We start from the raw sequence: 20,418 nt of genomic DNA on the forward strand, positions 1-20,418 counted from the left end.
GTGAGACACTGTATACAAAAACAAAGTCAGTAGGGGCTGGAGAGACGGCCCGGTGGTTGTGAGCATATATCGCTCTTTCTGAGAGTTTGGCTCCCAACACCCACATCAGATGGCTCACAACTGCCTGTAACCCAAGGGGGATCCTACCTCTGACCTCTATAGACACTTACACTCATGTGCCTCCCCCCATTAAAATAATAAAAAACAAATACTTATTAAAAGTAAAGATTACATAAATGTAAGTAGCCTATATGAATCTTACACGAAGAGCCCACACGCGTTAACAGCTTAACTTCTGGGCTCTGGGGACCCATCCGGGAAGGTAAGGCTTGATCCGGATATCAAAGAACCTTTGATTTTAAGCCAGTGAGCGATCGAGGAACTTCTATAGCAAGCCAGCACTGGAGGGTTGAGAGAACGGACGTGGCATTGGCAGGATTCCTGAGGGGATGGGACGGACGGGACTGGGGAGCTGGGAAGGAAATGTGAGGGAGAAGAAAGAGTCAAGAATGAGCCCTTTTCAGTGTGGCCTGACATGGCACCTGCAGAAGACCTAGGGAGAAGTGACTAGTCCAGGGAACAGGAGCAAGCATCTGGGGCGGAAACTATGGGCAGGGTCAGGAGCCCTCAGGTACAGTTGAAAGCTGAAGTGAGGGAACGTGTGCAGCCGAAGGAGAGAAGACCCAGCCCTGATGAACCGCTTGTAAGACAGAGTGATGGAGGGGGAGACCAACAGACTGGTGTCCTAGATCCAGTTAAGACCAGGCTTTAACAGTGTGATCGTGGACTAAGACCAGTGCTTGCCCTTGGGGTGAGAGAAGTATCTTTGATCTCCTACCACTTGATCTTCCACAGGACTCCAGGGACAGAGTGAGGAGGCCATGGAGCAAGAGGTGTGAAGCTGCTCGCTCTGAAGAGTTCAGTCTGTGGGTCTTCCTTCCAGGGGAGAAGGTCCATTCTTTGTGTTTCCAGGAGCATTCATCAATGGAGACAGGTGGGCGGATGGGGTGGCTCACTGTAGTAGTCATGTCGGTCCCTGTCGACAGCCGTGGCCGGCCGGCCTCGTGGCGCAACGGTAGCGCGTCTGACTCCAGATCAGAAGGTTGCGTGTTCAAATCACGTCGGGGTCAGTTCCCTTTTGTTACTTTTATTTAACGTCCTTTATTTTTGTCCCAATGATCAAAGAAACAGCTCTTAAAAGAACAAGAATGAGAAAGCTCAGGAGCACCAAATCTCAACGCCTCCCGGTTAATATATCTCGCGAGTATTTTTTTTTTAATTTTTATTTATTTATTTTCTATTTATTTATTTATTTTTTTGGATAATCAAGGTAATTCTGGGCAGAGAGCAGGACTCTCAATGACAGCCAGCCACAATTGGAGTATTCAGTGTTTCCAGCCGCGGAGAGACAGAGCCATTATTGCTCTGCGAATTTGCTCTGCAGTTATCAACAGAATTTTTACAAACGCAAGGCCTAATCGGCAGGGGTAAGAGTTGAGCTCTCAGAGAAGCCGAAGCAACCAATAAATATGTGGACGAGGTGGCCGAGTGGTTAAGGCGATGGACTGCTAATCCATTGTGCTCTGCACGCGTGGGTTCGAATCCCATCCTCGTCGTGTGTAGCTTCTAAGGTCTACATTCAGTTTTGTATCCTAGAAACAAGGGTCTATGTCATAAAATTTCAGGTTCTAAGTCAGACACCTCCTACAGTTTCTTCCACTCCGTTCTTCGCTCCCTCGCTCGTACTTTTCCAGCACAGCCAAAAATTAACTGTCTTTATGTGCCCTGGAATTGACCTGGCCAAGTAGTGAACGCATCATAACGTCATATAGGCGCCGTGGCTTAGTTGGTTAAAGCGCCTGTCTAGTAAACAGGAGATCCTGGGTTCGAATCCCAGCGGTGCCTACGTGGTTTCTATTTTACAGAAAATAGAAACGTTTCCAGATCTGGACGTCACGTCACGCCCCTCCACTCATTGCATCTCTGGCATCTTGTGACTTTGTATTTGGGAGCGGTTACTAGAACGTGTTGTCCAGCCTTGAATGTCAAGTTTACGCTCCGACGAACAATCAAATGCCAAAATCTCACCTATTGGGCTTTGTCAGAATTTCTGCTTGCTTGTTCATTTGAGTATTTCATTTGAGTAGTTTGGATATTTTATTTTTCCGTTTAGCAAAATGCATTTTCTAGACAGACTGGGTATATATCCATCTGTTTACATGGTGTTAGGATACACAACTTCTTGTCTCTGGCCGGTTAGCTCAGTTGGTTAGAGCGTGGTGCTAATAACGCCAAGGTCGCGGGTTCGATCCCCGTACGGGCCAGTACGTACATCTTTTTAAAATGAAAAGCATTTGTTCAATATGATTACTTTCTCCTTAGCAATCATGATATGAAAGTATGGAATTCTCACAGTTTGGTTTTATTCCTGATATTCACCTCTTAACAGGGTGGCTCTGGCAGCTTTAATAATTTTCTGAAAAGGAGATATTTAAAAAAACTCCATACAGCAGTTTTTCTAATACTGAAACGGTTCCAACTAAACAAATGTTCTGGATTCTGTGAGAATGTGGGAATGTCTTGTACTGTGGAAATCGTTACTTTTGTGATCTTGGATTTTTATGATCATAACATGTAGTTCCTGAATGTGCTATGTAAATTGTAAGAAGACCGCCTTTGCGATTGGGATACAATTGTCTCAAATCGTACATAACTCTGATCAGGGAAGCGAGGTCAGGGATAGAGCTGTCAAGAGTTTATATTTTCTCTATAACCAATCTGCCCAGTGTCTACCTGTGCATCGGGAGTAGTGAAGCCCTTTCCCTTCAAGACCCTTGCTTGTGTTTCTGCTGTACTGACTCTTTGGGCCCTTTATGAAAGTATCTCCCTCAGCTCTGATGCATATCCTTCTTCTAGCTTGAGACTTCCTCCCCCCACACTCCCAGTTCGAACTCCCGGAGCTCCATGAGTCACAAGTTTAGACAGAACACTTAACATCAGGGGCCTTCATTCCCATTCCTTTGGCTTCCCAACCCCTTTGACCCCACACAAAAACAGGCGCAAGCCTTAGCAGCAGCAGCACTTTAATTCCACAAAAACTCAGAAAGCCAAAATTAATTAGAATTCTCCACAACAGGTGGGCTTCAAAACCAGTAACAATTCTACTTGAACCCTGAGAGCAGCGAGGCACTCCCTCCCCCACCTCTCTCCCTCCTTCAGGAAATGTGCTCCCGTTAGCTCCACCCCGTGACATTTTAGGGGACCAGAGGGAAGAAGCAGGTTATGCAGATGTGCACCCTCGCCGTCCCGGCTGTGTGGACAAGAACCGCTCAAGTTCCTAAAACCCTTGGCACTTGAGGTGTGGCCACTGGACTCCGGATAGCCGCAGCGGGGCTGGGGACTCTTCCGTTCTCTTCTGGTCACACATTCGGGCCTGCCCCACCCTCCAGCAGAGATCTAAGGACCTGTATTCTTCCCATGGACGGTGTTCTAGCTTAGGGAGAAGAGTCAGGAAGAGCAGGGTAGCTACAGATGAGCAACTGAACAAAAGCAGAGCTACATCCCTTCCCGCCAGGAAAATGCTCACAACTTCCCCATTTGCACTTCTTAGGCTTAGAATGGGCACAGGCCCCCTAAATGCTCGTGGAAGAACCTCTAACGCACAGGCCTCCCCGCAGCAGGCAGTGTCCGCCAGGGCTCTTTGAAGAATCCTGAGGGTCCTACTGGACCCTGGTCTGGCCAGGTTAGGTATGGCCTCTCCTCTATGCTCCTGATCACTTGCATAGGGCCTCCAACACCTCCAGAGTGCGTCGGATATCTCGGACTTGGCGTGCCAGCCCCTGAACCGGTTGCAAAGCCCGTTCCAGCTCCTCGCAGCGCGCAAGCAAGGTGTACATGCCCTTGATGCTCATGTCCACGGCTTCACCTAAGGAGTCTACCGCGTCGCGGTAGGTCTGGATACAGCCCACGCTCAACGCTGTCAGCTCCTGCACCGCACCACCCAGCCCGCGAAGCAGACGGTCCACCCTGCCGCCCAGCTCGCGACTCAGTCGCTCCAGATCCCTCAGCACGTCCGGGTCGATGGGAGGGATAGTGGGGGTGGGTGCGGGCGTTAGGCAGGGCCGCACAGAGGCAGGGGGAAGGGATGGTGGGGCGCCACTCAGTCGGATCTTGAGTTGCAGGTTGTTGGCGACAAAGTGAGTAAGATCGCCGTGGCGGCTCACCGTGCCCTCGAGCTCTAGGGGGCTGGAGATGGTGGCGCGACGTCCTCCGCCCGCGCCGGCCTCGCCACTGGATGAAGATCCCCCTCCGCCGCACGCCCCACTCAGCCCGTCCAGGCTGCGGCTGTCCTGAAGGCGGCTGGGGAACGAGCGGCCAGCCCTACCCGCCGCTGCCTCGTCGTCGTCGTCATCGTCGTCTTCACCCTCTTGCTGAGGCAGCTCCATATTCATCTCGACGCCTCTCGGGCTCCCTCGACGGCAGACTCTCAGAGCAGAGGGCTGATGCTCGCTGGGCTCGGGCTCCGGGTACCAGGAGGACGGGGGCGGGGCGTGCTCGGAACCTGGCGCCCCCCGGCGTCCCCCGGTCCCTGACGGCGTCGCCCGGGAGCTCGGCTTGTCCTCCCAAGTGTCCAGCTCCGGCCGATGGACGATGCTGCCGCTCGAAGTCTTCGGGGACGCTCGGGGGTGACGGCTCGCGACCCCAACGCTCTCAGCCTCTTCCTCCCTGGATAGCGTCCGGACTGAGAGCGGCTTCGAGGGCGTTCCGGACGGCCTGCCGCCGAAAGTCGCGGCCTGGTGCTCAGCTCCGACCGATAGATCCGGCTCCGACCCGAGCCGCCCCCGGGCGGCCTCCATACTGCGGGTGGGGGCCGGAACCGCGAGTCTTCCGCCAGGCTCCGGAGCAGCAGCGGCGCCTTTAAGGGGCGTTGGCGGAGGCGCGCCGATTGGCAGCCGGATGATAATGGTCCGGACAGGAAAGACTCTCTGATTGGTCGCTACCCCAGGAAGTTCCGGAAGGAGGGCTGTTATTGAACTGCAGAACACACGTGAAAGCCAGTCGGGTCGCCTCTTCCAGGTGACAGCTGTGCGCGAGGCCCCGCCCTTTCGGAAAGTTGAGGGGGCGGATCTTAAAAGACCCGAACCCCGAAGCGCCCGAGCCCACGGGGGCGGAGCTTAAGCTCTACGTCCACATTGGTGTTGTCCAGAATTACCGCCTAGCAATCACACACAACCGGGGATCGTTCTTGGGATTTCTAGAGGTTCTTGGATGCTCAGGGTTGGACTGAACCTAGCTAGATAACCGAGAAAGAAAAACAGCACCAAAAGAAATAAAGCCAGAATTCTCAGCGGAACATGACTGATTGGTTCCATCCTTGAAACCTTGACAGACTGGTCTTTGAAGCACCCCAGAGCGACTCACTGTGCAGGGAATTGCAGCTTGTGGACTTTCCTGTGCTTTTGTCACTTTTCGGCCTCCTGTCCCCTCTGTGTAGAGCGTTCCTCTCATTGGAGGATAATATTGAGATGTTGTCACAAGAGAAAATATTCCATAGATAAAAGGATTAGAGATTTTGATAATCACTCTTGGGGAAATAAAAAGGCAGTGATTGAGGCCTCAGTCGAGAAGGGTCTCTGATGAGAACTATCAAGAGCATCAACTCATCTTGCTGACAGAGGGAAGAGTGGCTTACCTAAACCTCAGAGGTAAAGAGATTTGACATAAACAAGAAACGGTGGGGCACGGAGGGAGTGTCAAAGCGAAGACACCAGGGCTAAAATAAATGAGAAGGGAGAGGATTAACAACAATGAGACCAAAGATTGGGGACCCAAGGAGTCGCATTTCCCAGGGCATTGTAGTTTCTGTAGCAGAGATTCTTTCGAAGGGCCGTGGTGCAGGAATCAGATGGTAGAAAAGTCGTCAACTACAAGATACAACCAAAGCCTTGGGACCCTTCTAGTTAACAAAACAATTCATTAATATTCTTCCTCGGTTTATAATCTTTGTATAGCCCAGGCTGTCCTGGAACTAGCACTGTAGACCAGGCTGGCAGCAACCTCACAGAGATCCTTGTGCCTCTGCCTCCCAACTGCTGGGGTTAAAGGCAGAACGACACCGTGCCTGACTTGTTCCTGTTTTTGAAACTGAATCCTGTGTGGAAAGTGTGTACAATTACTGTGGATAGTAATTGCAGAATCTTTCCGGTTTTGCCAGCACCGACATAGACTTTTGCAGGCCCCTCCACCCTGTCTTTATTTTATTCTTATGTTCCTTGCTCATTGCTTGAGGTCTTTTTCCTTTGAAAGAAGTCATCTTTTACAAGTCTTTTGTCTTCTGCTATTACTATTACTTCCTCTTCATGCCAAAGGTGTGTCTTGCCACCACCAAAATGGATTTTAAATTTCAAAAAATAAGATGACATTTGGTGTGACAGTGGTGGTTTTACCTCGTGGCATAAGGTTTAGTTGGGACATTGTCTTCCCTACTATTTGGTGACCCCATTTATATTTCATATATGTACATATTTTAGCATATTTTAGGAAGCCCTATAGTTTTCATATGGTTTTAAAATGGCATAAATGCCCATACTTCTGCCTTTACCTTCTTTCCCGACCCATTTAATCCTCCTAGTTTCCCCTTTGTCTCTCCATAGCAATATATTCTATTTCCCTGTCTAGGCACCTGTCTTAGTTTGGGTTTCAATTGCTATAAAGAGACAACATGACCACAGCAACTTAAAAAAAAATTCTCTGTTCTCCTGTCTTCTCAGTCACTACCAACCCTTATACTTTCAAACACAAGCTGTTTTTTAAAAAGACTTAATTTATGTATCTGAGTACACTGTAGCTGTCTTCAGACACACCAGAAGATCCCATTACAGATGGTTGTGAGCCACCATCAAACTAATGAACTCAGGACCTCTGGAAGAGCTGTCAGTTCTCTTAGTGACAGTCATCTTTCCAGCCCCTCATGGCAACTCTTATAAAAGAAAACATTTAATTGGAGCTGGTTTACAGTTCAGAGGTTTAGTCCATTATCATCATATAAAAAAGCATGACGGCCTGCCGGCAGACATGGAGGCTGAGAAGTACTGAGAGCTCTACATCTTGAAGGCATCAGGAGAGACAGTGACACACCTCCTCTTACAAGGCCACACCTCCTAATAGTGCCACTCCCTATGGGCCTATGGGGGCCATTTTTATTCAAACCACCACAATGCCCAGCCTTGGCTTATTAAGACTGTAGTACACATATCAAAAGCTAACACCCACAAAGAAAACACACGATGGATGTTTGTCTTTGAGGCTTGGGTTACCTCATACAGGATGATTTTTTTTCTAGCTGTGTCCATTCACCTGCCGTGTCAAAATCTCTTTTTTTCTTAATAGTTGAATCATATTCCACTGTGTAGTGGAGCAGTTTCATTACCCATTCATCAGTCCATGGCTATTTTCAGTTCTGTTATAAATGAACATGGCTGAGCTAGTATCTCTGTAATAAGATGTAGACTTCTTTGGGTATATGCCCAAGAGTAGTATAGGTAGATCTTGAAGTACCCTGATTTCCAGATTCCTGAGAAAGGGTCACACTGATTCCCATGGCTGTACCAGTCTGCACTCCCACCAGCAACTCCCATTCTCAATGGCATGCTGTCACTCATTTGATTGATCCTGTTGGTTAGTTTTTCACCAATTTGTTCCACATACTATTGCCTTCCCACAGTGCCTCCTGTGTCACTGTCTTAGTCAGTGTTCTGTTGCTGTGAAGAGACACCAAGACCATGGCACCTTTTTTTTTCTTTCTTTCTTTCTTTCTTTTTTTTTTTTTTTTTTCTAGACAGGGTTTCTCTTTGTAGCCTTGTCTGTCCTAGAACTCACTCTGTAGACTATGCTGGCCTGGAATTCAGAGATCTGACTCCCAGTGCTGGGATTAAAGGCGTGGGCCACCACCACCTGGCACCATGGCAACTCTTATAAAAGAAAGTTCCTTATTGGGGTTTGCTTGCAGTTTCAGAAGTTTAGCTCATTCCCACTGTGGTGGGTAGTGTGGCCACATGCAGGCAGACTGGAGGAATAGCTGAGATCATGTTCCACACCAACAAGAAGTGGAAGAGGTAGGTCCTTGATTGCTGAGGGGTCCCTGACCCATCTCAGCCCCCACACTGAGCACCTCCCCTCTGATCCCATCTTAGACCCTCACCTGGTCACCAGGGCTGCCTTCCACTCTTGACAAACAGGGCGCAGAGCATCCTAGTCTCTCTCGTACCGTCAATACAATTCACCGCATCCCAGAGGGGGAAAAAAAAAAAAATTAAGGCTGAAGAGATGGCTCAGTGGTTAAGAGCACTGGCTGCTCTTCCAAAGGATCAATTTCCAGTACCCACAGGACAGCTCACAAGTGTCTTTAACTCCTGTTTCAGGATATCCAACACCCTTACACTGACATGCATGCATTCAAAACATCAATCAATGTACATAAAATAAAACAAAAGAGTGCCTGGGATCTTGAGTGAGGATCTAATGGCTCTCTTCCGACCGACCATCTTCTCCCAGAAGGGACCTACAACAGGCTCAACCTTGAGGATGCTGCAGCCACTGCTGCTCTGAGGAAGACGGGGATTATGAGGTTTTACCCTTGGAAGTTAGATTCTACAGCACGGATTATGATAAAACCATCTTGCTACTATTGAATCCAGGAGTGGGCCAGTTCCACCAAACTCAAGCAGGAAAGAGTAGCTGGGGGAGTGACCACAGTGTCTTTTCCATCAAGGTCACCTAATGGGACCCACAAGTCGACCAGCTCATCACTTATGTGACCTGATTTTTTTTATTTTTTTTTGAGTCAGGATTTATCCATGTAGCTCTGGTGTATATACACCAGATCTGGCTTCAAACTCACACAAAACTGTCTGCTTCCTCCTCCCAGAAGCTGGGATTAAAGGCAGGTGCCAGCAGCCCCACCTGTCTTGTCTCATTAAACTGGAAACTGTTAACAGCTTGGTAAGTGTCCTATCCTATGGCCTACTCTCTCCTACCCCAATTACATAAAATTCTGAAGTCCTCTTGTTTACTCTAAAACTATAATTGTATTCTGGAGTGTGCTTTCTTACTTGAGTGCATCAGGTGCTCTTCCCACTCAGCAGAGAGCTGAGCCCAAGAGATCAAGAGCCCACAGACTGGGCTTTTAGTCCCAGCATTTGGGAGGCAGAAGCAGAGGGATCCCTGAGTTGAGGCCAGCCTGCTCTACAAAGAGAGTGAGCCCAGGACAGCCAGGGCTACATAGAGAAACCCTGTCTTGAAAAATAACAAAAGAATTACATTGAGCCGGGCGGTGGTGGCGCATGCCGTTAATCCCAGCACTTGGGAGGCAGAGGCAGGCGGATTTCGGAGTTCGAGGCTAGCCTGGTCTACAGAGTGAGTTCTAGGACAGCCAGGGCTACAAAGAGAAACCCTGTCTCAAAAAAACAAAAAAACAAAAAAACAAAAAACAAAACAAAACAAAAGAATTGCATTGATTTGTACACATGGTATATTTCCATATATGCAGGTAATTTTGTTTGTCTGTTTACGAAGAACACCATAGTAGTCCATAGGATGGTGCTATGGTTTGGATTTTTGATGTCCCCAGATTCATGTTCTGGAGTTTTGATTGTTGACTGATGGGTTTGGGAGCAAATGATTGGGCCCTGACCAAATGGTAGAATAGATTTAATTGTGGGATTTTTCAAACATGTATATCATTATGTTTTGGTCTTTAATTTTTTTTTTTTTTTTATTCACGTGCATGGGTAGAAGCCACAGAACAGTGTCAGATCTCATGGAAGAGTTGCAGTTGGCTGTGAACTGCCTACCAAGGGTTCTTAGATGTTCCACCCCACCCTCCTGCCCCTTCCTCTCGGCAGAAAGCTCTCCCTTCTGCTTTCAAGGCATATACATTCTACGCCCGTTCCTTCCTTTAGACCCTTTCTTCCCACTCCAACTCACATTCCCACTCCAACTCTATTTCACAGTCTACACACCCACATACCTACACCAGGGGTGTGCAGAAGTCAGAGGATAACAAGCTCTCCCTCCTTCCACACACCGTATGAATCCCAGTTCATGTCAGCAATGGACCTCACGGGTCAGTCACTTGGTGTTAAGCACCTCTATCTGCTGGGCCAACTAACTCACAGTCCTCAAAACACTTTTTCTTTCTTTCTTTCTTTCGATAGATAGGTTGTAGCTTGGGTTGTTCCCTCTGTAGAACAGGCTGGCCTTAAAGTCAGACACCCACCCCCTCTGGCTCCCAAATGCTGAGACTAAATGTGTGCGCCACCGCTGCCCAGCTTACTATGCAGCTTTCTGTAATTTTTTTTGTTTTGTTTTATTTTTTGAGACAGGGTTTCTCAGTGTAGTCCTGGAACTCACTCTGTAGACCAGGCTGGCCTCGAACTCAGAAATCCGCCTGCCTCTGCCTCCCAAATGCTGGGATTAAAGGCGTGCACCACCACCACCGCCCGGCTGCTTTCTGTAATTTTGATCTCACTCTGTGGCCAAGGCTGGCTTGGATCTCACCATGTACACCAGGCTGGCTTTGAACTCATGACAATCCTCTTGCTTCTATTTCTCAAAGGCTGAGATTAAAGGCATGGACCACTTCCCATGACATGACCAGGACTTTTTAATGTTTAAGTGTGTATGAATGGTCTGCCTGTATGTAAGTCTGTGCCTGGGGCCCGAGGCCAGGATACCACGGAGCTAAACTTAGAGATGTTCGTGCTCTGCCAGATAAGTCTCTGGAGGAGAAGCCATGGTTCTCGCCGCTTAACATTTTTAGTTTTTTGGGACAGAATCTCACTATGTAGTCTTGGCTGGTCTGGAACTCACTAGATAGACCAAGCTAGCCTCCAACTCAGATCTGCTTGCTTCTGCCTCCTAAGCACTAGATTAAAGGTCTGTTTCACACTGACTGGCCATATTTGACTTTTTTTTTAATAATTTTTTTTTCTTTAATTGAAGGAGATTACTTTCCCACACAATATATCTATCCTATTATAGTTTCCCCCACCTCTGCTCCTCCCAGGTTGTCCCCACCTCTCTTCACCTCTGGCTCCACCCCATTTCTGTCTCTCATTAGAAAAGAGCAGGCGTCCAAGAAATAACATCCAAACATGACAAAATAAAATACATTAAGAAGAAGCAAAAACATTCAAATCAAAGTTGGATGTGGCAACCCAACGGGAAGAAAAGAGTCCCAAGAGCAGGCAGAAGGCTTTGCTTGTGTTACCAGGTGATACCTGGAGCTTGATACGCAGGCCATGCTGTCCTCACACTTGTGGTGATTATTCTGACTCAGCCTCCTGAGTACCGTGCACGCATATGCCAAACTAACCTGGTGTTTGGCTTCAAAACTCCCCAAGACAGGGTTTTTCTGTGTGTCCCTGGTTGTCCTGGAACCTTGATCTGTAGACCAAGCTGGCCTCGAACTCACAGAGATCCACCTGCCTCTGCTTCCTCGGTGCTGGTATTAAAAGCATGCACCACCACCTGCTGGCTTCACAATATTGACAAAATATACGAACAATTTTTTACTTTCATACAGGCTTCCACATTGCTGTAAAGAGACACCATGACCTCGGCAACTTTTATAAAAGACAACATTTAATTGGGGCTTACTGGTTCTGAGGTTCAGTCCATTATCATCATGGAAGCATGGCAGCGTCCAGGTGGGCATGGCACTGGAGGAGCTGGGAGTTCTACATCTTGTTCCAAAGGCAAACAGAAGACTGACTCCCACGTGGCTAGGACGAGGGTCTCAAAGTCCAACCCCAGAGTGACACACTTCCTTCAAGGCCACACCTCCTAATAGTGCCACTCTCTGGGCCAAGCATATTTAAAGCATATTCCACTCCATGGCCCCATAGGCTTGTTCAAACACAGGAGTCTATGGGGCCATACTTCAGCATAGCATAATGCGCAATACATTTAATCCAACTTCAAAAGTCCCATAGTCTATGACAGTCTCTGCAAGTTCAAACGTCTGCTATTCATATACGCTGTTAAATGTAATCCTCTAAGAAATCAAAATCAAGCAGATCACATACTTCCAACATCAGAGGATATACATTACCAATCCAAAACGTTATGGTGAGAAAAAACTGGAACAAAGCAAGGCAGAAAACCAGCTGGGCAAACTCCAAACTCCATGTCTCCAGGTCCCATGTCAAAGGGCTCTTCAGGTCTCCAACTCCTTTCATCCTTGTGACTGGTGTTGACAGATCTGGCATTCGGCAGCAATAAACTTCATTCTCTTAAGCTGGTTCCACCCCCACCCCCACCCCCACCCCCTACCCCCCGTTAGCAGCTTTTCTTGGCAGATATCCCACAGCTCTGACATCTCTTAACATTTTGGCAAATCCAAGGCAACTTCACCGTTACAGCTTCTTGTTCCAATGTCTGGGATCTACACTTGATCTTCTAGGCTCCTCCAAAGGCTTGGGTCACTTCTCCAGCTCTGTTCTCTGCAGCACTCTAGGCAGTGGTTGACTCCACCCCACTGATGCTGCTGCTCTTAGTGATCACCCCGTGGTACTGGCACCTCCAATACGCTGGGGTCTTCCGCTACAACCAGGCTTTACAAATAGCCTGTCATAGGCTCCCTTAATGGTGCCAACCTCTTTGCATGACCCCTTTAGTCCTGGGCCATCAGCTGCAATTAAGGCTGCACCTGCACTAATGGCCTTCCATGGCCTCTCACAGTGCCAAGCCTCAGCTGCTCTTCATGCCTTCAAAAGCAGTACCACCTGGGTGACTCTTACACATTACCAAGTTCCAGCTGCAGCTCTCAGAAAACAGTTCCCAGATTTCACCTCAGTGATGCCAATGTCTTAATTCCAACTAACCATTAATTGTCTCAGTAGTCCCTTCTATTCTTTTTTGTTTGTTTTTCCCCGGAGACAGAGTTTCTCTGTGTATCCCTGGCTGTCCTGGAACTCACTCTATAGACCAGGCTGGCCTCAAACTCAGAAATCCACCTACCTTCTGCCTCCCAAGTGCTGGGATTAAAGGTGTGCGCCACCACTGCTCAGCTTGTTTCCTTTCTAAGCTTGCTATGCTTCATCAAAATGCTCTTCATGAGAGTAAACCAGAGGGCAAAGTCTCTGCTGGGCTTTTTTGAGACTTCTTTTGTCAATGCAATTAATCTGAATCTTTTCACCTTAGCTTCAGGCAGATTCTTCAGAGAAGGGCACAAAAGCAGCCAGATTCTTCACCAAAACATCCCAAGAATAGACTCCAGGCCAAATTATAAAATTCTCTGAAACCTCTTCAGGCAACAGTTCAGATCACCCTCGGCTCCGCCATCTTCTGTATTCTTACTAGTATGGCCTATTAAGCCCCACTTAAACATTCCACTGCTTTCCAAAGTCCTAAGATACACATTCCTCTAAACAAAAGCATGGTCAGGCCTATCACAGCAATAACCCAGTCCCTGGCACCAACTTCTGTCTTAGGGTCTCAAAGCCCATGCCCACAGTGACACACCTCCTCCAACAAGGCCACATCTCCCCTAATAGTGCCACTTCCTAGGCCAAGCATATTCAAACCACCACAGTATTCAAAAACATGAAACATTTAAGACTTTATTATAAAATATGCTTTGTTCTTCGTAATTTTTTCTAAATTTAAGACAGACTAGGCTATACCACGTTTCAAAGAAAAATTGTATTAAATGCATTTTTGGCTTATAGTATTTTTAAAATAACATTCAACATTTGACAAATTGAAAGGAATCAGACTAGAGGGTTTCTTAAAATTCTGTGCATGGGTATTTTGTCTGCACACATGTATACCATATCCATGCCTAGTGCCTGCAGAGGCTCGAAGGCCCAGATTCCCCAGGACTGACTGGGTGTTACAGACAGTGGCTGTGAGCACGATATGGTGCTAGAATTGAATTGTTGGTTCTTGGGAAGAACAGCCAGTGCTTTTAACTGCTGAGCCATCTCTCCAGCACTGTTTTTTTTTTTTTTTAATTTTATATGTTTGGCTTGCATATATGTGTACCACATGTATGCCTAATTTTGCCTATAGCTCAGTCAGAAGAGGGATCAGATCCCCTAGAACTGGAGTTAGGAATAGTTTCCAACTACCATCCCCTTCTCACGACACATACACAGACATATATACAAAGAAAACTGAGAAATGACAGGGACAAAAAAAATCAAGAAGCAGGCTGAAGGGCAGAGGGAGGCAGAACCCTCCGTGAGTTGGCCCGGACCCAAGGGTGAGCTGAGACCTGCACCAGGGGTAGCCGTTGTGAGGGGTTATGCTTGAGCAGCTTGGAGATGAGGTCCTGGGCCCCCGAAGGCATAGACGAGGGGAACTTCAGGTCCACCTGCAGATGGAGAAAGGAAAGGTGTCATCTGTGTTACCTTGACCATTCCTCGTTCCATCAGAGGATGAGGACATCCCCAGAGAGGTGTTCTTGGCAGTGGGTGGCAACCAGGGAAAGGAGTCATTTTTGAGAGCATGGATACAGGTAGGCTGCTGGTGCTCATGCAGGCAAAACCAGCAGTTCTTAGTGGGCTATAAAAAGAAAGAGGATTGAAAAGTAGGCGGGGCATGTGTTGGGGAGGAGTTCAGGGGTGTGGGAAGTGTCCTCAGGGGTGGATATGATCAAGGTACATTATACACATATATGAGGTTGTCAGAGAATAAATAAAAAATATTTACAAAGCAGGGACATTTTTGCAGAGCCGTGCATATCCACTCTGTGCGTCCCCAGACCCCGGCTCCTACAGTACACAAAGCCCAAGTGGCTACCCAACCTTGACAATCCGACGATACGTCTCACTGTGGCTAGGGCTCTCGAAGGGTGGGTTCCCCACCAGCAGTTCATAGCAGAGCACCCCGATGCACCATAGATCTACCATTTCATTATGCATGCGCCCCTCAATCATCTCTGGGGGCAGATAGTCCAGGGTGCCGCACATGGTCTTCCTCCTGGTGGCATGAGGGAAAAGGTAGAGAGTCCCAGAAGTCAGACGGCTTCTCTTTTCCCTTACTTGACAGTAGGCAGCCCAGAGACCCCAGGATGTACTCTGGATGGTAATGATAGAAGCCAAATGCCAGAGGTGGGCATGTATGGTGCCAGCATGGTCACACCAATGAATTATCTTAATAAATAAAACAAATCAAAGACGAGGTCAATGCTTATGTCAAAGAAAAAACAGAAAACACCAACACCCACCAAGCATATGCTACTTAAATAAATCAGATTATATATTTTACTGTGCAATACCCTGAAGAAGTAAATAATGAAGGGGTTGTCAGATACTCGCTCAGATATACACATCTAATCCCAACACTTGGTGTTTGGCTTTGTTGCTTTGAGACAGGATCTCTCTCTATATTCTTTGCTGGCCTGGAACTCACTGGCCTTGACTTCATCTGTGTTACCCCGATGACCACTACTTACCACTGCCCCCTTACAGCTGGATTTAAAGGTGTGTGCCACAACACCTGGCTTAATCCCAACACTTGGGCAGTTGACCTAAGATTGTCAGTTGGAGGCCATCTTGGGTTGCAGGGTACTCTTGTCTAAAAACTGGGAAGAGGTTTTGAGGGCTGTAGATGAGTCAGAGAGCTAGCATGGAGCCTAGCAGAGTCAAGACCCTTGGTTCCACCCCCAATACTGTAGGACCAAACCAAGCCAAACCAAATAAAATGTGACATGGGTAAGCAGGTATGGCAGGGTATGTCTGGAATACCAGCCACTCATGGGCCTTTAAAACAACATAATGAGGCCATATCTCCTTATAAAGAACAGGGTTTTGCACTGGTAAACTTGGCATGGTGATACATGCCTGTAATCCTAGAATGTTTGGAGGTATGGAGGTAGAGGCAAGGAAAATCAGAAGGTGTCTTTGGCTATATAGAGTGTTTGAAGTCATCCTGTGCTACTAAGACCAGACCCTGGCTCAGTCAACCAATCAGCTTTCAGTCTGTCATGTGGGAGTTTTCTCAACAACATGGTGAGTGAGGGCCCACTATATTTAATAATATGAAAAAAAAAAAAAAGTAGAAAATTCAGGGCATGAATTTTTTTGTTGTTGTTGTTGTTGTTGTTTTGTTTTGTTTTTCAAGACAGGGTTTCTCTGTGTAGTCCTGGCTGTCCTGGAACTCATTCTGTAGACCAGGCTGGCCTCAACTCAGAAACCCACCTGCTGCTGTCTCCCAAGTGCTGGGATTAAAGGCATGTGCCACCACTGCTCAGCGGGGCATGAGTTCTTGAGTCACCTATTTCTGTAAAGATATCACTATGTCTATACTGCAAGGAGAAAAACCCCAAATGTTCCTGACGAAGAAGATACTGAAGACTTTTATAAAGAATGTGGCAGCCTCACATCAGGAACAGGTGCCCCCTCCCCCCCAAACCCCCACCTCAGTCCCTCCATACCTCAGGGATGGGGCATGCACAGACCATCCAAAATCTGCAATCTTCAGCTCTCCTTGTAGACCTAACAGCAGGTTCTCGGGCTTTATGTCTCTGTGAATCACCTTCTTCTTGTGGCAGTACATCAGGGCATCTGACAGTTCCTCCATGATCTGTGAGGGTCCATACAACAGGGAATCAGGCTCCCAGCTTCCAGCACAACAGCCCCACCTCATAGCCCACACTGAGCCCTGACCGTGGCAGTCCGCTGCTCATCGAAGGTTCGGCTCTTCTGTAATTCCTTGTAGAGTTCCCCCCGGGGGGCATATTCCAGTATCAAGTAGATCCTCTGCTGGTCATAGAAGTAGTTGTAGAGCTGCAGAATGTTGGGATGTCTGGGAGATGCAAGGAGAAAAGAAGCTTCAGGCTGTATCTAGGAGCCGGGCAGACTGCAGAGACTTAAGGAGGAGCTAGGTGGAGGAAGACAGGGCTGGGATCTCGGAACAGTAATGTGAGGTGATCGGGTTAGCAGAGGGTCAGGGGTGACAGCGTACTTCAGGTGCGCCTGGATTTCGATCTCTCGTCGAAGCTGGTGCTCCACGCCCTCCTTTTCAATCTGAGACTTGAAGAGGATCTTTAGTGCCACGATGAAACGGCTTTTCTTCTCCCGAGCCAAGTACACATTTCCAAATTTGCCTTTGCCCAAAGGACGCCCAATCTCAAAGTTGTTAATAGTGAAAGGCTGCCTGATTAGAAAAGGGTGGGTGGGTGGGATGGGGGAGGGTGGATTAGCTGGCTCAGTGCTGGCTGGCTCAGATTCCAGAGGTGGTTGATCTCTCACTGTCTGTGCTCCCCTTATCCTCCCCCTGTTTCTACCCCATCACTGTTCATGTTCCCATACCTGCTCTGGGATCCTTGCAAGGCTGTGGAGCCCTGACTCTTGCTCTCAGCTAACTCCTGGCCAGGGGCAGCTAAGGAAAGAGCAGTTATGTCTGTCGAGTCTCTCCTTCGACATTCCCAGCTCACACCCTCTCCCCACTGTCCCAGGTACCTGTGAACTGGCTGTTGGACCGGTTCATGAGGGCAAGCGCAGATGTCGTGGCCGGCTCCTTCCATAGGACTCTCTGGGGCAAGGTGTTCAGGCCAGATTGAGACTGCGGAGCAAAGGGTGACTCTGAGGGTATCCTTGTCCCTGTAACCTGACTGCAATGTCCTACAAGCCGCATTTCAGCTACAGATTCTTTAACCTGTCCACTCACAGTTCAAGGAACAATAGCCAAGAATCTGCTCATTGCCCCAAGAGAAAAGGGTTATTAAGAAACAACTGGCTGGGCAGTGGTGGTGCACGCCTTTAATCCCAGCACTTGGGAGGCAGAGGCAGGCAGATTTCTGAGTTCGAGGCCAGCCTGGTCTACAGAGTGAGTTCCAGGATGGCCGGGGCTACACAGTGAAACACTGTCTAAAAAAAAACAAAAGTAAACTTAAAAAGTAAAATATTTAAAAAATAAAACAACTTGAGAGCATCCTGGCACATGGCACACATCCATAACCCTAGCACTTAGGAGGTGGAGTCTCCTGATTAGGAGTTCAAGGTCAGCCTACAGCCTGAGCTAAATAAGACCTTGTTTTAACATCATATCACCCTCCCCACAAAAAAAATTAAAAAGCGAATTAAAAAAAAAAAAAAAAAAACAACCCAAGACAAGAGGCAAAAGACTCAATACACCACTTAACAATTCCCCTGCCCCTCACACACCTCAGGCACGTCTGGATAATTCTATATACATCACCATCTTGACCCAGGCTTATTAACAGCTGGAGCCTATGGAGTCGCAACACAACTTCATCCTTTATAGGAACAGACCATAGGGATACTGATGGTCTTGGGGGTTTCGGGATATCTAGGCACACTGTGAATCTCAGGGATGACAATTAGAATAAAAGATACGTTTACACTTCACTTTCAAAGTTCTCTGAGTAATAGAGATAGAGATAAGTAGCGAAAGTAACAGTGTTGTCTCATCCAGACTCCACTCTTTCCATAGTGGTGGAAGCTGGGACAAGGGAACAGATGGACTGTCCAGGATGCTCAGGTCCCACCAACAGGGAACAGACTATACAGTGAAGGGCTCCTCATTTGGGGGAGGCCGGTCTGTATTACAGGTGTGCACCACCTCCTTTCTTCAGCCAAGAGAAGGCCCCAGTGTGCCTACAAACCTCCCTCAGTGATACCGGTACAAATTGGCATGTGTGTTCATATACGTACAAATACAAACACACACAAACACACACACACACACACACACACACACACACACACACACACACAGCATTTCAAATCTACTTCAATTCTTTTTTTTTTTTTTTTTTTTTTTTTTTGGTTTTTCGAGACAGGATTTCTCTGTGTAGCCCTGGCTGTCCTGGAACTCACTCTGTAGACCAGGCTGGCCTCGAACTCAGAAATCCGCCTGCCTCTGCCTCCCAAGTGCTGGGATTAAAGGCGTGCGCCAGTCATCACCGCCAGACTTCTACTTCAATTCTTACTTCCCACCGCTCATTAAGATAAATTCCAGAGCTGAATGGTACATCAAAACTTGGAAACTCTGGGTTTCATACCCAGGATCATACACAAATATTTAGAACATTCCGGACCTTTTAAACCGTAACTTATATATATTTTATCATCTATTTTCTGCGTAGTTAACTTTTTTCAGACTCGAGAGTGGAATTCACGACCCGAAAGCACAATGATGCCTGCTCAGTCCCAACTATTACTTGTATGTGACAAGCAGGCTCAGCTCTACCGAAGCCCTGAGATTCAGGTTGGCAACGTCTGCTGCGGCAAGACTGCAAGTGATCAGACTGAGTTTTGCAAGCAAACTCTTGGAGCCCACACATCAGAAACGCTTAAGAGTCCAGCCATTGGCAGGGCCCAGTCTCTATCTCCATGGACTCCTCTTCCGGGGGAGGTGGGGCGGGGAATGTGGCCGACCTTACCGTCTTTGAGCCGTAGGGCCACGGGTAGGCGTTCTCCTTCTGAGCCATTCTCCAGGGCAAAAGCGGGAGGGGAGCTGGGCAGAGAGGGAAACAACAGTGAAGGCAAGAGATGCAGAGGCAGATTTCTCGGGGAGTGCAAGCCTGGGCGGGCGGAAGGAAGAGAATCAGCAGGCAGCCAAGGTCCGGCGCTTTCCTGCCACCTCTCCTTCTAGGCGGATCGGCGGGCACGTGGACCCGCCCAACGGAACTCGACCCGGTGGATCACTGCGGCCTCCGCAGTCGCCGGCAAAGCCACGATCTACGTCGCTGGGGGCTCGCGCACGGAGAACCTGCCTCCAGACTCCGCGACCCGGACTCTTTCGAATCTCCCGCTCTAGGCCCATTGGCTGAGCCGCCAGCCCAGCCCACTCTCATTGGTTACGATTTCTGTGACGTAGATCACTGAGCCAGAATGAAGGTGTGGCTTAAGAGGATTCTTTTTCTACGTTGAGACTGTGTCCCAAGGCGTGCACGCTCCAATTCCTAGTTATAAAAAATTAAATATTTAAATTGGGGAGACCAGAGAAGGTGGTGTGTGTGTGTGTGTGTGTGTGTGTGTGTGTGTGTGTGTGTGTGTGTGTGTGTGTGTGTGTGTGTGTGTGTGTGTTGGGGGGGATGGGGGTGGGGTAGGGGGCGGGAATAAGAGACCAGTGGGGATGAAAGGGGAGTGGGATAGGAGGAGCGGAGGGAGGGGGATTTAAAGCAGGTTGGCCGCTGTGGAACCCTATCTCAAAGACCCAATAATAATAATAATAATAATAATAATAATAATAATAATAATAATAATAATAACCATAATAATAATATATGAAGTAAATATTAGTATGACGGAGTTCTCTCCGACGGCATTGGTTAAATTGTCTGGTTTACACGAAAATTTAAATGGTACCCTTAATATGATCTTTGAAAGTACAATCTTTTTTTAGTATCTTTGGTGTATTGCCTTTACAACGCCCCATAATACC

At 47.9% G+C, this 20,418-nt stretch overlaps 2 protein-coding genes and 4 non-coding genes across 6 annotated transcripts; 4 read left to right on the plus strand and 2 right to left on the minus strand.

Moving 5' to 3' along the window:
• The first annotated feature begins 1,058 nt into the window (after positions 1 to 1,058).
• On the plus strand, positions 1,059 to 1,130 carry Trnaw-cca (transfer RNA tryptophan (anticodon CCA)). The gene has a single exon. It is a non-coding gene; the product is annotated as a tRNA-Trp (tRNA).
• Positions 1,131 to 1,534: 404 nt separating this feature from the next.
• Positions 1,535 to 1,616, plus strand: Trnas-gcu (transfer RNA serine (anticodon GCU)). Its single transcript has one exon. It is a non-coding gene; the product is annotated as a tRNA-Ser (tRNA).
• Positions 1,617 to 1,831: 215 nt separating this feature from the next.
• Trnat-agu (transfer RNA threonine (anticodon AGU)) lies at positions 1,832 to 1,905 on the plus strand. Its single transcript has one exon. It is a non-coding gene; the product is annotated as a tRNA-Thr (tRNA).
• A 345-nt stretch (positions 1,906 to 2,250) lies between these two features.
• Trnai-aau (transfer RNA isoleucine (anticodon AAU)) lies at positions 2,251 to 2,324 on the plus strand. Its single transcript has one exon. It is a non-coding gene; the product is annotated as a tRNA-Ile (tRNA).
• A 742-nt stretch (positions 2,325 to 3,066) lies between these two features.
• Positions 3,067 to 5,349, minus strand: Borcs6 (BLOC-1 related complex subunit 6). Its single transcript, XM_034508048.2, has one exon. It carries the CDS (start codon positions 4,854 to 4,856, stop codon positions 3,774 to 3,776), a length of 1,083 nt encoding a protein of 360 aa, XP_034363939.1. The 5' UTR covers positions 4,857 to 5,349; the 3' UTR covers positions 3,067 to 3,773.
• Positions 5,350 to 13,598: 8,249 nt separating this feature from the next.
• Aurkb (aurora kinase B) lies at positions 13,599 to 19,730 on the minus strand. Its single transcript, XM_034506048.2, has 8 exons — positions 19,415 to 19,730; positions 17,469 to 17,571; positions 17,319 to 17,388; positions 16,972 to 17,163; positions 16,674 to 16,812; positions 16,442 to 16,590; positions 14,811 to 14,985; positions 13,599 to 14,377 (listed from the first exon to the last, which is right to left on the minus strand). The coding sequence occupies exons 1-8, from the start codon at positions 19,460 to 19,462 to the stop codon at positions 14,204 to 14,206; spliced, it is 1,050 nt and encodes a 349-aa protein (XP_034361939.1). The 5' UTR covers positions 19,463 to 19,730; the 3' UTR covers positions 13,599 to 14,203.
• Positions 19,731 to 20,418: the final 688 nt, after the last annotated feature.

This window comes from Arvicanthis niloticus, chromosome 6 (genome assembly GCF_011762505.2).
Source record: "Arvicanthis niloticus isolate mArvNil1 chromosome 6, mArvNil1.pat.X, whole genome shotgun sequence".
NCBI lineage: Eukaryota > Metazoa > Chordata > Mammalia > Rodentia > Muridae > Arvicanthis > Arvicanthis niloticus.